Source organism: Montipora capricornis, chromosome 5 (assembly GCF_036669925.1).
Source record: "Montipora capricornis isolate CH-2021 chromosome 5, ASM3666992v2, whole genome shotgun sequence".
Lineage (NCBI taxonomy): Eukaryota > Metazoa > Cnidaria > Anthozoa > Scleractinia > Acroporidae > Montipora > Montipora capricornis.
The window spans coordinates 26,168,507-26,182,942 of NC_090887.1; the positions used below are offsets into that span (position 1 = coordinate 26,168,507).

The 14,436-nt window shown below is 38.8% G+C and overlaps 1 protein-coding gene across 1 annotated transcript; it reads left to right on the plus strand.

The window, feature by feature from the left end:
- Positions 1 to 1,609: 1,609 nt before the first annotated feature.
- On the plus strand, positions 1,610 to 2,534 carry LOC138048587 (uncharacterized). Its single transcript, XM_068894757.1, is given in 2 exon segments — positions 1,610 to 1,788; positions 1,790 to 2,534. Coding segments are annotated over 2 exon segments (924 nt in total).
- Positions 2,535 to 14,436: the final 11,902 nt, after the last annotated feature.

The following is a 14,436-nucleotide window of genomic DNA, read 5'->3' on the forward strand; positions in this document are numbered from 1 at the left end:
AATCATCTGTACTCTTTTTGGACAGAAATGATCTGTTGCTGGTTTGTTTGGCCTTAAAATGCGAGGGAACAAGAAGCTTTTTTACTCCGCTTGCCTAACTGTTTTTCGATGTGCCTCGACAGTGACAAACATGTAATCGCAATGAGTTCTCGTAAAAGTATAGGGAGAAATATCACCAGCTTGTGTTTTCAGAAGTTTGTTTGGAGCACGTATAGGTAATTTGTTGGAGATCTTGTTTGAAGTTTGTCCTGTCTAGCCGATTCTGGTTCTAAGCCAAGCTGGCGTGTTTCAATGAAATACATCGAATTGTAAATGATGTCGTTTTCAGAGATAAAGTGGAATAACCCAGTGGAATAAAGTGGAATAGCGCCTACCGACAACGGATCTCAACGAAAGAAAATTATGCGTTTAGCAAGGCAGACTGGAATCATCTAAGATCTCTGTTCAGTTATTCACCTTGGTATTTAACGTTAGAACAACAGTACATTAATGCTAACTGGGAAGCATGGAAAGATCTCTATTTCGCAGCGGTTAACGAAAGTATACCCAAGTTCCGTCACAAAAGAAAAAAACATCGCTCCATGGACGAAGGACTTAATTAAATTGTCCAGGAAAAAGGAACACCTCTACAAAAAGGCCAAAAAATCTAACAGCGAGGATCATTGGGTCGCCTATCGCATTTTGAACAACACGTTGAAAAAGAAATGTAACACAGCCAAATGGAGCCATTTTTAAGCACTCGCTGATAAATTACAAGTAGAGAATAATTACAAGCCTTTTTGGAACTATATGAAATCATTAAAAAAAGGTACTAACGACCTAGTGTTCCTAAAAGAAGGAAGTGCAGAAATCACAGGTAATCAAGAGATTGCACAACACATGAACGCAAATTTTGCATCGGTATTCACACAAGAACAAAAGACTCTTCCGGAATTCGATTATGTTCTCGATGAAAAGTTATGCAACGTATCATGTACACCTAGCGAAGTGGAAAAACATCTGAAGAACCTAAACATACACAAGTCCCCAGGTGCTGATAAATTATTGCCTTTTATCCTAAAGGAATGCGCACTGGAACTATCTACATCTCTTTGTAATCTATTTAACACGTCGTTTCAATCTGGCTCGCTGCCCATTGACTGGAAAATTGCAAATATTATTCCATTCCATAAAAAGGGACCAAAACCCTAAAAGGAAAACTATCGCCAAATCTCGCTAACATCCATCATTAGAAAAACAGCTGAGAAGATTGTAACATCAAGAGTTGTCTCATTCTGGACTGAACATAAACTACTAAACCCAAGCCAATTTGGCTACTTGTAAGGCAAATCGAAAGTGTCGCAACTCTTAAGCTGTTATAACGACTGGTGCTTAACAAGAAATTCGTCAAAAGTATCTGATGTAATATTTCTGGACTGGAGCGTTCGACTGTGTCCCCCATGAGGGCCTACTTTTTAAACTCAACAGGTATGGTATAGATAGGCAATTACACCTGTGGTTTAGGAACTTTTTATCCAATCGAAAACAAAGAGTTTTGATACGTGGATCGTACTCGGATTGGTCGCCTGTTATATCTGGTGTCCCTCAGGGCTCAATACTGGGGCCGGTTATGTTCCTTATTTACGTGAACGACATACCGGACATTATCACGTCTACTGACAAATTATTTGCTGATGACACCAAAATCTATCGACAGATAAATAACGTGGAAGATTCTATTGCTTTGCAGATAGATCTGACCACCCTCGACCTATGGGCGGATTGTTGGCAGGTGAAATGAGACATGAGACATGAGAATTTCACATAACAACGACAAAAGATCCATACGGTACAATATATCGGAAACCGTGTTACAAAATGTATCTAATTATAAAGATCTTGGAGTTATTATGGCGAGTGACCTGAAATGGTCAAAACATGTTGAACAAATAGTCCATAAAGCAAACAGGGTACTTGGCTTACTTAAGCGCACAGTAGGCGGCAAAAATAAAGATATTTTCTCAATTTTGTATAAAACCTTGGTTCGTCCAATCTTGGAATACGCTTGCCCGGTGTGGTCACCACACTTAGTCAAAGACATCCATGATATCGAGAATGATCAAAGAAGAGCTTCTCGAATAGCCTTAAACCAAAGAAGACAAGAGATGGCGTACGATAAGAGGTCTAAAATTCTTAAATGGAACTCTTTAGTAAAAAGGAGGGATTTTGTTTCCCTGGTGGAATGCTATAAGATAGTATTCAATCTGAATGGATTAAAATTCAATGACTATTTTGAATTGTGCAGGAACACTAAGTCCAGACCAAACCATCCATATATGTTACAAACTAAACTCGCAAAATTGAATTGTTATAAAAATTCTTTCTTCGTCAGAATTATCAAACCTTATAACGATCTTCCTATTAATGTATTCAATTTTCGCGATAGCCCTAACGTTAGTAAGTTTAAATATATAAAAAGATGTCATTTTTTAACCTACCGCAGCCTTGTATCGGCCATACCAAGTGAATGGAAAAAAATGTTTGTTCAAAAATGAAAGCAATCCAACACCTGCATTAACCACATGTACTTCAAGTAGACCCCTCTCCTGTAAGACCTTATATCAAGAACTTCTCACCTGGCAAAAATTACCCAGTCCCACCGCCGAAAAAAGGCTTGAACATTATAACTTTCAGTGGGACGATTTTTGTAAGATTTACCTTCTACCTTTTAAGGCCACAAAAGAAACAAAACTAATTATGTTCCAATACAAAATCATTCACCACATCTTATTTACTAACTCATTATTGTACAAACTGGAAAAAGTTTCGTCTCCGCACTGTCCATTCTGCCCCGCAATACATCAAACTGTTACACACCTGTTTGTTGAATGTGCGCAAGCGTCAATCTTTTGGTCTGAATTTCAAAACTGGATTTTGCAATTATGTAACCTTCAGTTAGATCTGTCCCCCCAAGAAGTGATATATGGTATTATTCGCCAATTGAGTCCACCATGTTTAGCTCTCAATCATCTCATAATACTCGGAAAGTATTTTCTTTATGTTAATGCACTAAATAACGATAAATCATCTCTTATTGATTTCAAAAGATTAGTGCAGGATAAGATAGAACTTGAAAAATACATTGCAGTTACCTCGGGACAACAAAAACTTTTCTTTTCTAAATGGCAGAACTTTACACACATTCTTGTTGATTGCACATAAGAGTGTTTTCCGTCAGGGTACCGCATTTTAATTTTGGTTGTATTCAGTAATCTTTGCAGTTTTTGTTTGTATTGTTTACTGTGCAATATTATAGCGATTGTAAGTACTTGCAACTTTTGTTTTGTATTTTATTTTTTCTTTCTACTTCGCATTGCTTTTTATGTTGTAAATTAATACGGTTTGGAAAGTACTGTAGTCATTGCACTGTTAGTATTGTAAGTATAGTAACTTTTGTTAATAAATGTTGTGTATTGAAAAAAAAAAAAGTTTAAATTAAGACTGAAGAATCATATGAATATTTATTGAGCGGCAATTTTATATTTATTTATGATAATTATCTGTTTCTTATCTGATTTTTTTCATATTTCTACGAACTATTTTTTTTATAGTGACTTCAAATGACCTCTTTTCTTTAGGAGACCCTTGATATAGGGCTAACCTCTGGGTTTCCTTTTCTCAATAACTATGTATTCGTATGTTATTTTGAAATAAAGTATTGTATAAATAAAGTACATCAATAAAACTCTTTCTTTGACCTTGAACCGACAAAGACGATCTGTCACATCACGAGCTATAGTGCGCCTGTGATTTCTAATTTTAGCGTGATTCCTATTCGCTAGCGTTTGACAGTCGACTCGGAAATGGCTTCTTTCCTTTTCCGTTCGCTTGCTGAGGATTTGCCAACCTCGAGGAGAGACCCTGGGAACGAGGTTGAGGATTTGCTTGTTTTCTTTTAAAACTCTTGCGATTCAAGAAAAATTAATTGCCTAACTGGTGAATTCGACAGTAGATTGAGCTGGAAAAACCGATTTCACACTCATTCCTTCGTGATTCATGCGCTCAGTCGGTTTTTCAGGTGAAATTAACCGTGGAATTCACTAGTTAGGCAGCGAAGAAAATGTTACATAATTAAGCAATATCCGGGAAAACCAAAAGGCGGACAGTTACAAAGTCTTTTATTTTCACTAATCCTACAGCCAGTAAAAATAAACAAGCCGGGAGGTCCGCTTTTAGGCTTGGCTAAATCTATATATTAAATGAGTGTCTAACTGAAGTAAATAAAGAACTCTTTAAGGCCACACTTAAAGTAAAGAAAGATCACAGTTATGATCACATTTGGACCTTAAATGAAAGGATTTATTTGCGGAGGGACCAAGACAGCTCAGCTATACTCATAAAAATCAAGAAGAACTTGACAAGTTAAAGAGATAAGTACTGATAATGTTATACCACCACATACTGTTCTAAATGTATAGGGGCTAGCTGTCCTTCTAACCAGAGTGAACTGTCTGAAAAGGTCACTGAACTTAAGAACTTACCGATTTTAAATGTCACTTCTCCTGTTTCCGCTATTCCGCCTTACAAATATTTATGTAGATCATAATATGCCCTCTGATCAGAACTTTAACTATTATACTACACATGAATTTCATTCCAATTATGATATAAATGACTTCTCAACACACTCGAAGTCATTTGCTGCTTTACACTGCAATATTAGAAGTTTGCAGTGTAATCTTGAGAATTTTGTTCATTTGCTATCTGTATTGTAGCTCCCTTTTTCAGTGAGAGGGCTTTTGGAAATTAAGTTTAAGGTTGATAAGGATATCATAACAAATGTTAATATTCCAGGTTATAATTTTATTTCAAAGTCAAGCCTCTCGAATGCAGGGGGTGTTGGCTTATCTATAAACAATAATTTAACTTTTACTGTTCTATCAGAACTATCAATTAGAAATGTGAGTTTGAAGCTCTTTGGATAGAGATTAATTGTGACGGTCAATCCAATCTAATCTGTGGAGTTATATATAGACACCCAAATGGAAATTTTGATAATTTTTATGGTTTATATTAACAAGATAATTGAAAACATAAATCTCCAAAAGAAGTATTCCCTCATAATGACTGACTTCAATATCAATCTCTTGAATTCTTGCAAACCATCAGATGATTTCATTAATACCCTTGCTTCCTTCTTTTACCAATCTCACATTTTACAACCCTCCAGGATAACTGATCACACTGCTACTCTAATTGATAATATTTTCTTGAATTCTACTGAACATTTTACTATCAGTGGGAATATAGTTTATGATCTTACTGATCACTTGGCTAATTCCATTTTATTTATTTATTTATTTATTTTTTTTTTTCACTACATACATTCATAGAAGGTTACAGTGAATAATAGACTAAAATAATAGAAGATAATAGACTAGAATCTTACATAAGTTTACAATGAATAATAATAATATTAAGAGAAATAAGAAGTGGCGAGGAGACTTCAGAAAACCCCACGGCTTATAGTGAGAGGTCCCCTAGGAGATGTGTTAGGACTGCAAGACTAGTCAAGACATTGTATTGAGGCTTATTATTAACATACGGTGGCAAGACTATAAGGACATTAAAGAGTCGGAGGTTTCATACCATTAACTTAGGAAATCAAAAAGCTCTCTTTTGAAGGTAGATAGACTAGGGGAAGACGTAACTGATAATGGCAGAGCATTCCATATCTTTGGCCCCCGAAAGAGTACAGTGAATTGTTTGATATTAGTTCGGCAGGTATGAGGTCGAAAATGAGCTGAGGATCTGGTATCATAATTATGAATTTGACCACTAGTCAGAAATAAATTTAAAAAGGGCAAGGGGAGCAAACAGTGGTGATAGGAAAACATAAATTTTGCGGTATAAAAGGAATTCACTTTAAAAATATCTATTATTCTCATTATTCTGAGTAATCTTAGTTCTCTCCCTACTAATATAAAAGTATATAAAAGGGACTACTCTAATTTTAACCAATCGACCTAAATCAGTGAGTTGCAATCTATAGACTGGCATAGTATTTTTAATTCTGACTCTGATCCATGTAACATGTTCTGCTCATTCTACTCTAGACTCTCTGATATAGTAGATAAACATATTCCTCTGAAACAATTATCTAAGAAAGAATTAAAATTTCAGTCCAAGCCATGGATAACTCAAGGAACAAAAGTGTCTATTCAAGTAAAAAACAAATGTTATAAAAAAAATATTTCAAGACCATATCTTACTATTTTCACTCCAAGTTTAAACTTTATACGAATAAATTAAACCATCTATTAGAACTGAGCAAAATACAATATTACAGTAATTACTTTACAAAATAATTACATTAAAGTACATTATATACATTAAAGATAGTAAAAGAATTTGAAATGGTATTAAACATATTATTCATTTTAAGCCTTCAACAAGTTATATAGCCATTAAAATTATTACCAACAGTAATGTCATAACTGATCGTCATATGATTTGCCGATCTGTTAAATAATTTTTTTGCTAATATTGCAAAGGACCTTGCTTTCTCAATACAAAATGTTGGAATGTCTCCTTTTGAGTAGTTAACAACTCCTCCCTGTAATAGCTTTTTTATTTCCCCTATAACAGCAGAAGAAATTGAAAACGAAATGACCAAACTGAAATCTAGCAAAGCCACTGGTCCTTTTAGTATGCCTGTCACCATTCTCAAAATTTTGAAAACTGATATATCTAAGCCTGTAGAGGTTTTTTTCACAGCCTCCTTTGAGACTGGTATAGTTCCAGATAGTTTTAAATTAGCAAATGTAATTCCAGTCTATACAAAGGGATCCCAGAACTGTCTGTCCAATTATCTACCAATTTCCTTGTTGTCTGGTTTTAATAAATGGCCTTAGTCAGACAGGAGGTGTACTGGACAATCTCATTGTTACTGGTGAAGATGATGCTCAGCATGTCAGTAACCTCCATAAAACACTTGAAAAGCTGGAAAGGTGTGGCGTGTAGCTCAAGAAGTCAAAGTGTGACCCAAAATTGAGTATTTTGCCTTTATAGTAGATCGCTATGGAATCCATCCATTGCAAGCCAAGGTTCAAGCTATAAGGGAAGTGCAAGAGCCCCAAAATTAAACTGAATTACAATCTTTTCTGGGTTTGGTCAATTACTACCGAAAGGTTATCACAAACTTGTCTACCCTGGCAAGTCTGCTCAACAAGCTGCGGCCAAGGACACACCATGGTGTTGGAGTCAAGAGTGCGCCAAATCGTTTCAGGATCTAAAGGACACTCTGACCTCATCACGTGTGTTATCCACCACAATCCTAAGTTGGAAGTGCAGTTACCACCTGATGCATCACCACACGGGCTGGGAGCAGTCATCTCCCATATCATCGCAGATGGGGAGGAGCGTCCAATCACTTACGCCTCGCGGTCATTGATTCCTGCAGAGAAAAACTACTCGGCGATAGAGAAGGAAGCATTGGCCATTATTTTCGCAATTCGCAAGTTCCAACAGTTCCTGTATGGTCGTCGTTTCACGTTGCTGACAGACCACCAGCGCCTGACGTTGCTGTTTGGTCCAAAGAAAGGGATACCTCCCGTAGCGGCATCGTGCTTACAAAGATGGGCTATGCAGCTGTCAGCATACCAATATCATATCAAGTATCAGTCCTCCAAACAAAATGCAAATGCAGACGCATTTTCCAGGCTGCAGTGTGAGACCTCCACCGAAGACTCGCCCCGTGAATAAGAGACTAAGGAAGTGAACAGGCTTCAAGTAGCTAGAATACCTGTGGATGCCAGACTTCTATGTGAAGAAACGTCACGTGATCCAACATTGTCACGAGTGGCACATTTCACTCTAAATGGATGGCCGGGGAAGGTAGAGGTTCCAGATAACCTGAATAGTTATTACCTCAAAAGAAATGAGCTCACTGTGAAGAAAGGATGCTTGTTGAGAGAAACACGAGTGGTGATCCCAGCAAAATATCAAGATTAGGTGTTGGCAGAGCTACTCTTAAACCATCCTGGAATTGTGCGGATGAAAGCGTTAGCGCGGTTACATGTTTGGTGTCCCTCACTGGACTCTGACATTGAATAGTTAGTGAGGAGCTGTGAGATTTGTCAAACCTCTCACGGTAAAGCACCAGTTACTTCTGACAACCCTTGGATTTGGCCACACCGCCCTTGGCAAGGAGTGCATGTGGACTTCTGCGGTCCATTCCAAGGTGGATCTTCTTTGGTGATCATCGATGCTAAGTCCAAATTGTTGGAGGTGCTGCGCATGTCCAGTTCAACTGCTGAAGCAACCATAAACGCCTTGCGCACCGTGTTTGCTACATATGGCCTCCCAGAGGAATTGGTTACAGATAATGGGGCGCAACTTATTGCACAGGAGTTCAAAGTTTTCCTCAGAAGTAACAAAATTAAGCACATACTGAGTGCTCCGTATCACCCAGCTTCCAACGGCGAGGCAGAAAGGGCAGTAAAAACTTCAATCGATGAAGCTGCTAAGGGAGATCCAGGGACCCAAAATCAGAAGATAACGTCATTCTTGCTAAGTTATCGGACCACGCCGCACACCACTACCAGATATACACCAGCAGAATTGCTAATGAATCGCAGACTACGCACCAGATTAGATCTGCTACGTCCAGACGTGAGGAAGAAAGTCGCTAAGCCATCTAGTTTTCAGCCAAGAGCACCAAAGTGGAGACAGCTGAGCGTTGGAGATCCTGTCCTCATCCGAGATTATAGGAAGAGTCGCGATCCATGGACCAAGGGTGTCATCATATCAAAGTTAGGCCCGATGACCTACTGCGTACAAGTAGAAGATTTCATCTGGAAGCGACACATCGACCAACTGAAAGATTTGTCGTGAACTAAGATACAACCAGAGGCAGGAGAGAGAACAGAAGAGCTACCTTTACAACCCGGTCAAGTTCAACCAGCTGCAGAGCCATTTGTGGCAAAGGAGCATTCCTACTCATCTCCTAAAGCTAAGGATTACCCCAGATCACCTCCTCAAGCGAAGTTCGAGCAGACCCAGACCCAAGACCCTGTGTTATGTATGTTAATTGGTTCTCTCATGTCACGTGATTTTTACCATAAGCTCTCCTCAAATGTGTATTTTCAGTATCCGCCATTAAGCGATATCAGTTGTGTTTATTGGTATCTAGTCGGTTGCTATTCTCCCCCAAACACCACAGTTAAAAAGGGCACAGGGATTTTCCTGATAAAAATGTAAACGTGAGTGTTCCATGCAAGGGAACAAGTTGAGCCGACATCCGTGAAGAAGCAAGAAAACAGTTCACCATGAAAATAACGAAATTTCTTTTCCTAACCTGGCGGTTAGTAATTCAACAGGCGAAGTCGGATGGCGGAAGAGGTCTGTCTATTGTGGCTATTGTGGGAACCAACTGTAGTCATAAAAGGATCTCTGGTACTGTGTTCAGTATTGCTTGTAGCATTATCAAAGTGTAGAAGAAGGGACTGGCATGTGAGACTGGAATCAGCTGGAATAATTGTCACCTCATGTGAGGCGTGACAAAATTGGGCACGGGATGGTTTGTAAAGACATAATATGAATACATCTTCATCTTAAGAGATAATGATAGTGGAAGGAAATCTTGATTATGCTACAAAACGGGTTCCTGCTTCTTCTTGTGTAGACCCTAATTCGGGTACACTTTCTGCTCTATGAGGTGTCAACTTTATGCAAACATCTTTGTATGCAATAATGAGTGTCTTCAAGGGCACCCAGCCAAAAGCTTTTAAGAGACATTTCTGGGCTCCTAGAAATCTACAACGACTGTTCAAAGATATGTGTTTATCAGTTAGAAGAATTCGTAAGGGACTACTTTTCCCTGGTTGCGAATCTTTTAGGGGATGTTTTACTAAAGAAATATATAGCTGTTTCACAACGTAGAATCGACATTCGTAGAACAGTTACCTCTCCCAAACACATATTTCACCGAAGATTATTGTTGGGTGCCCATGGTTCTTGTCAAGCAACCTCTGTCTGTAATTCTCCTGTTTCCACTCATTGGTCAAAAACGTGATCAGGCTCTGCTTATTTGCTGAATTTGCAAAAAAGTTGTACCACTGCTGTACTTTAATGCCCAGGTGCAATGTTTACTTTTTTAACTGCGTTCCAATAACACCAGCATGCTCTTCTGGATATTTCAGTGTTCTTTATGAAATACTGCTTATAGACATCGAAGACAACCTCAATGCGTTCACTATCTGGGTTTTTGGTGTGGGACCATAAACTGAAGTGAAAGAGCAATCTCCGCAAACTCTTGCGATCACCTTTTATTTTCTGAACCACACTCATCCCGTCAATTATGCATGCGAATGGTTTTGCAGTATACTCAGCAGGAAGAAGATCCATTAGAGGATGCTAATGACCAGGGCAGTGGTCCAAGAGGATGTTGCAACACTTCGCTCAAGTCTCGGCTCTCAGCAACGACAATCATATGGGCAAAGCGATTGGGATCGCCTTTCGATACAATGTCTTTTGATTCTCCTTGCTGGACGTTTTTGTTGGGATCGCTGAAGGTTTTTAGGTTCTGCTTGGTGGTCGTATCATGAAACCTACATAATGGTGGTAAACTATCAAGCCATTGTTTACTGAATGACTTGTAAGCATCTTTTTCGACCTTCACGGCAAAAAGGCGGTCTCCTTTAACTTCAGAGGGAGGCAATCTTCCCGCTGACAGGCACACTAGGTCTTGCTGATCAGAAGTGGTTATTTAAAAGTTGTACTTGAAGCAGCCTACCCACAACCCATTGACCACTAAGTATTTCATGACTGCCAACATAAAATGCAATGTGACAATAAAATGTAATTATCAAAATCAAAAATATTATGGAGTCTACTAACCAAATAGACAACCTTTTAAACTCTTACTTATGCTAAAGATAGTGAAATTGTGCGACCACCGAGCGCTTTTCCATCAATGTTATCAAATACAAGTCTACATTGCATCAGTAATTTTTTTCTCAATTAAGGAACTTCTACAAATGCCTAAATGAAGCAAATACACCGTATGAGTTCTCATCCCATTTAATCAAGAACTTCGCCAGACGTTTTGGATTTCAAAGATTATTTTGCTATTTATCCACAACGTTCCTTGTAAAATGTTTCATAAACCACGGAATGAATTCAAACATGATGGTTAAAGTTTTATATTGTCAAAAGGAAAATCAGAACACGAGACTGCTGATAAAATCGGAAAGAAAAAAACCCAACAAAATTTGAAGGCATACCCTCGTTTTCATGCGTACGTGATTGTGCCATATACTTCACATAGAAATAATTCCAAAAGGCTACGTCTTCTTAAAGGCTATCATATATATACATTTCTCTTGAAAAATGTTCTCACTTAGTTAATGATGAAGATCCTGTGTGACACGTCACGTAACAAACTTAGCATCTATTGTCTATTGTTCTGTATTTTCAAATATCTTTAATTGTAACCGTCTTTTCTGGCAGTTGCCTGAAGATTGCTCCGTATGGAGCATGAAACTCAGAGTAGCGATTAAATGACCAAATAACCTCACTCTTGCATTACCAATTAATTATTGCTCTAGTTCAACTATTGAGCACTTTTAAGTTGATGAGGACTTCTACCCATTTTTTGGTTATATATATATATATATATATATATGTATCATCTTACTTAGATAGTTTAAGTTAATTTATAACAGCAAAAATTTGCCCCCTGATTGCAATCTGGCTAAATAGATGATTACCCGCGCGCTCGTGGTTCAAATGAACACTGTCTTTTAAGAATGCTCTGGAGTTGAAACGGAATACTTTTGGATGCCATCAAAAGGAGGCAAAATATAAATCCTTGAGGAATTCATATAACTCATGGTTTGGTCGCTGGACCTTTGGGTTGTACGAAGGAGAAATCGCCGCCGGTTAAAGCTTGGGCAAAATTTGGCCTACAATTATTTGAGTTTTATAGTACTGGAAATGAAATGTTTTAACTCAGCAAATGATATTATTTTTTTAGATCATGGACAGTACAAGATGGGTTGCAAAGATCATTAGAACCTACGTCGAGGTTTAGAATTGTAGGTCGAAATTGTGCAATTACCGAAAGGTCGAATTGGCGCAATATAGCTACCGTTCTTCCTCCGTAAAATTGCACGGTAGAAGACACCAGTAATTGGAAATTTGTAGAAACACAAGGGAGGATGAAGTTGGAACCACATTTTCCACACGACGGAAGAGCGAGTGCCCCATGAGCAAGATGAGAGGTTATGGCTTTGTGGTCATAGCAAACGAGTGAATGCACTACGAGAAAATGTAAACACAAGATAATATTACGTAGAGAGATCAAAGGTCCCAGCGAGGAAATGTTCAAGCAATCGGGGATCTAGAATTTTGCTGGCTGATTCCCTGGTCGCTTCGTCTAATGGGTAGTTGGATCCATTTGCTAAATATTGTACACTGCAGTTGTCAAGCTGCAGTGTGTCAATAAGTTTCTCGGCGTTGAAAACGGTCTGGTATTCAATTAAAGACGCCATCTGAGAATTAGGCTCAGCTACCGGGGCTGACTTGGTTGCATGCAGAAGGGACACTTCATTAAACTCTGGCTCTGAATCAGACTACATTGAGTTTTCAAAACTATCTTCCAGCAGGTCTTCCTCAGAGAGAAAACGTTCATCAATAACATCATTGCAAGGCAGTTCGATTGAGCGATCATTCGGATCCACAGAGTGTTTCATGCGGTTTGCGTGAACTATCGAACTAGCGATTTGTTGATACATGAGTGCAACCGGTAGTGGACAGGACTAAGTTTTTCAACAACCCTGTATGGACTATGATAATTGTGCAATAGCTCTTGGACAATCCCTTATAAGTTTGAAGTTAAAGACCCAGACTTTGTGTCCCGCCCCAAATCTGGCTCAGATGCACGTTGATCATAATACCTTTTCATTTTCTACTGTGCTCACATGATATTTTCCCTCGCAATTTGCTGAGCTATGTCAAATTGTTTGACAGTCTTCAAACGATGTTCTTCGATAAAGCTTGATGGAGCAGCTGGTGGTAGCAAACTCTCATTCATAGGGGGTAGAGGTTCCCTTCCGCGCCGCATAGAAAGTATAATGGACTTTCTCCGGTTGATTCAGAAGGGGAGGTTCTAATGGCGAACAAAGAGGCTAGAATGAAGGTATCCCAGTCTTTTTGGTGTCTACTGACAAACATCGACAGCGTCTAGCATAAGATGGAGCTTAAGCCTTCCACCAGACCATCACACGCGGGGATGTCAGCGCTCATTCGTATGTAATTTCTTAATAAGAGTGTATTCTAACCCCCTTTTTTGTTTACTCCACAACAGAAATTGGACGAAAATTATATACCGTACTACCTTGGTAAATTGAATCTCTCATAAAAAGAAAGTGATTAACCTCTAGTCTGTTTATGCTAAAAGCAAAACTCAATTCAGCATATTTTTCGGGCGTTTTCGTGTTGCCCGGTACGGCATTGTCAACAGCTTTGTAGTTTCTCCATGCCATGCTTTAACGGATTTAGAGTGGGATATTTGTCTAGTATGCATTGATGACCTCATTATGTTTTGGGCACTTTTAGAAGACCATTTGTTCCACCTAGAGCAAGTAGTTAAACGCTTACGGGATGCAAACCTTCCTCTCAATCCCAGAAAATGTCATTTCGTTAAATCTGAGGTTGAATACTTAGGACATGTAGTTTCAGCGGACGGTTTAAAGCCAAATCTCGCCAAAATTCGAGCTGTTCAGGAATTCCCAGTTCCGACCAATGTTACTGTTTAGGCTTGAGCAGTCGTGGCTCAGTTCGCTAGTGTGCGGCTTTCGGAGCGAGAGATCCCCGGTTCGATCATCGGTGACTTAAACGTCTGTTTCGACTTTCCTCTGATCCGTGTAGCTATAGCTTTAAATCCGATTAAAACGGAGGACTGAGACAGGGAGGGGGTAAAGGGAGCACCGTCGGCTTCCATTGATACTAGCCTCGTAGCTGTAGGAACTACCGACGTTAAATAAAGTTACTTTACCTTTACCTAACTATTACCGGCGGTTTATCAAGGGTCTTTCCCGAATGGCTTCATCTTTCAACAAGCTAACGAATAAGAACGTAAAATTTGACTGGACTTCGGAATGTCAAACTTCGTTTGACTGTCTTAAGAACGGGCTAGTGTTGGCTCCCGTTCTTGCCTACCCAGAATTTAAATTGCTTTTCCATCTTTATGTTGACGCCAGCCAAACTTCTTGTACTAGATTCAATAAAAAATTATTGCCTTAGGCTAAAAGGAAGGTGCATGGTTCCCCATGTCGCGGTATGATTTCGTCCGTGAGTAGGCGCGCGAATGTAACGACATACGTATTTTTACGGCGAAGAATTTCGGGCCATTTGATTAAATACTCGATGAAACAGACGAAAGAACCAAGGATA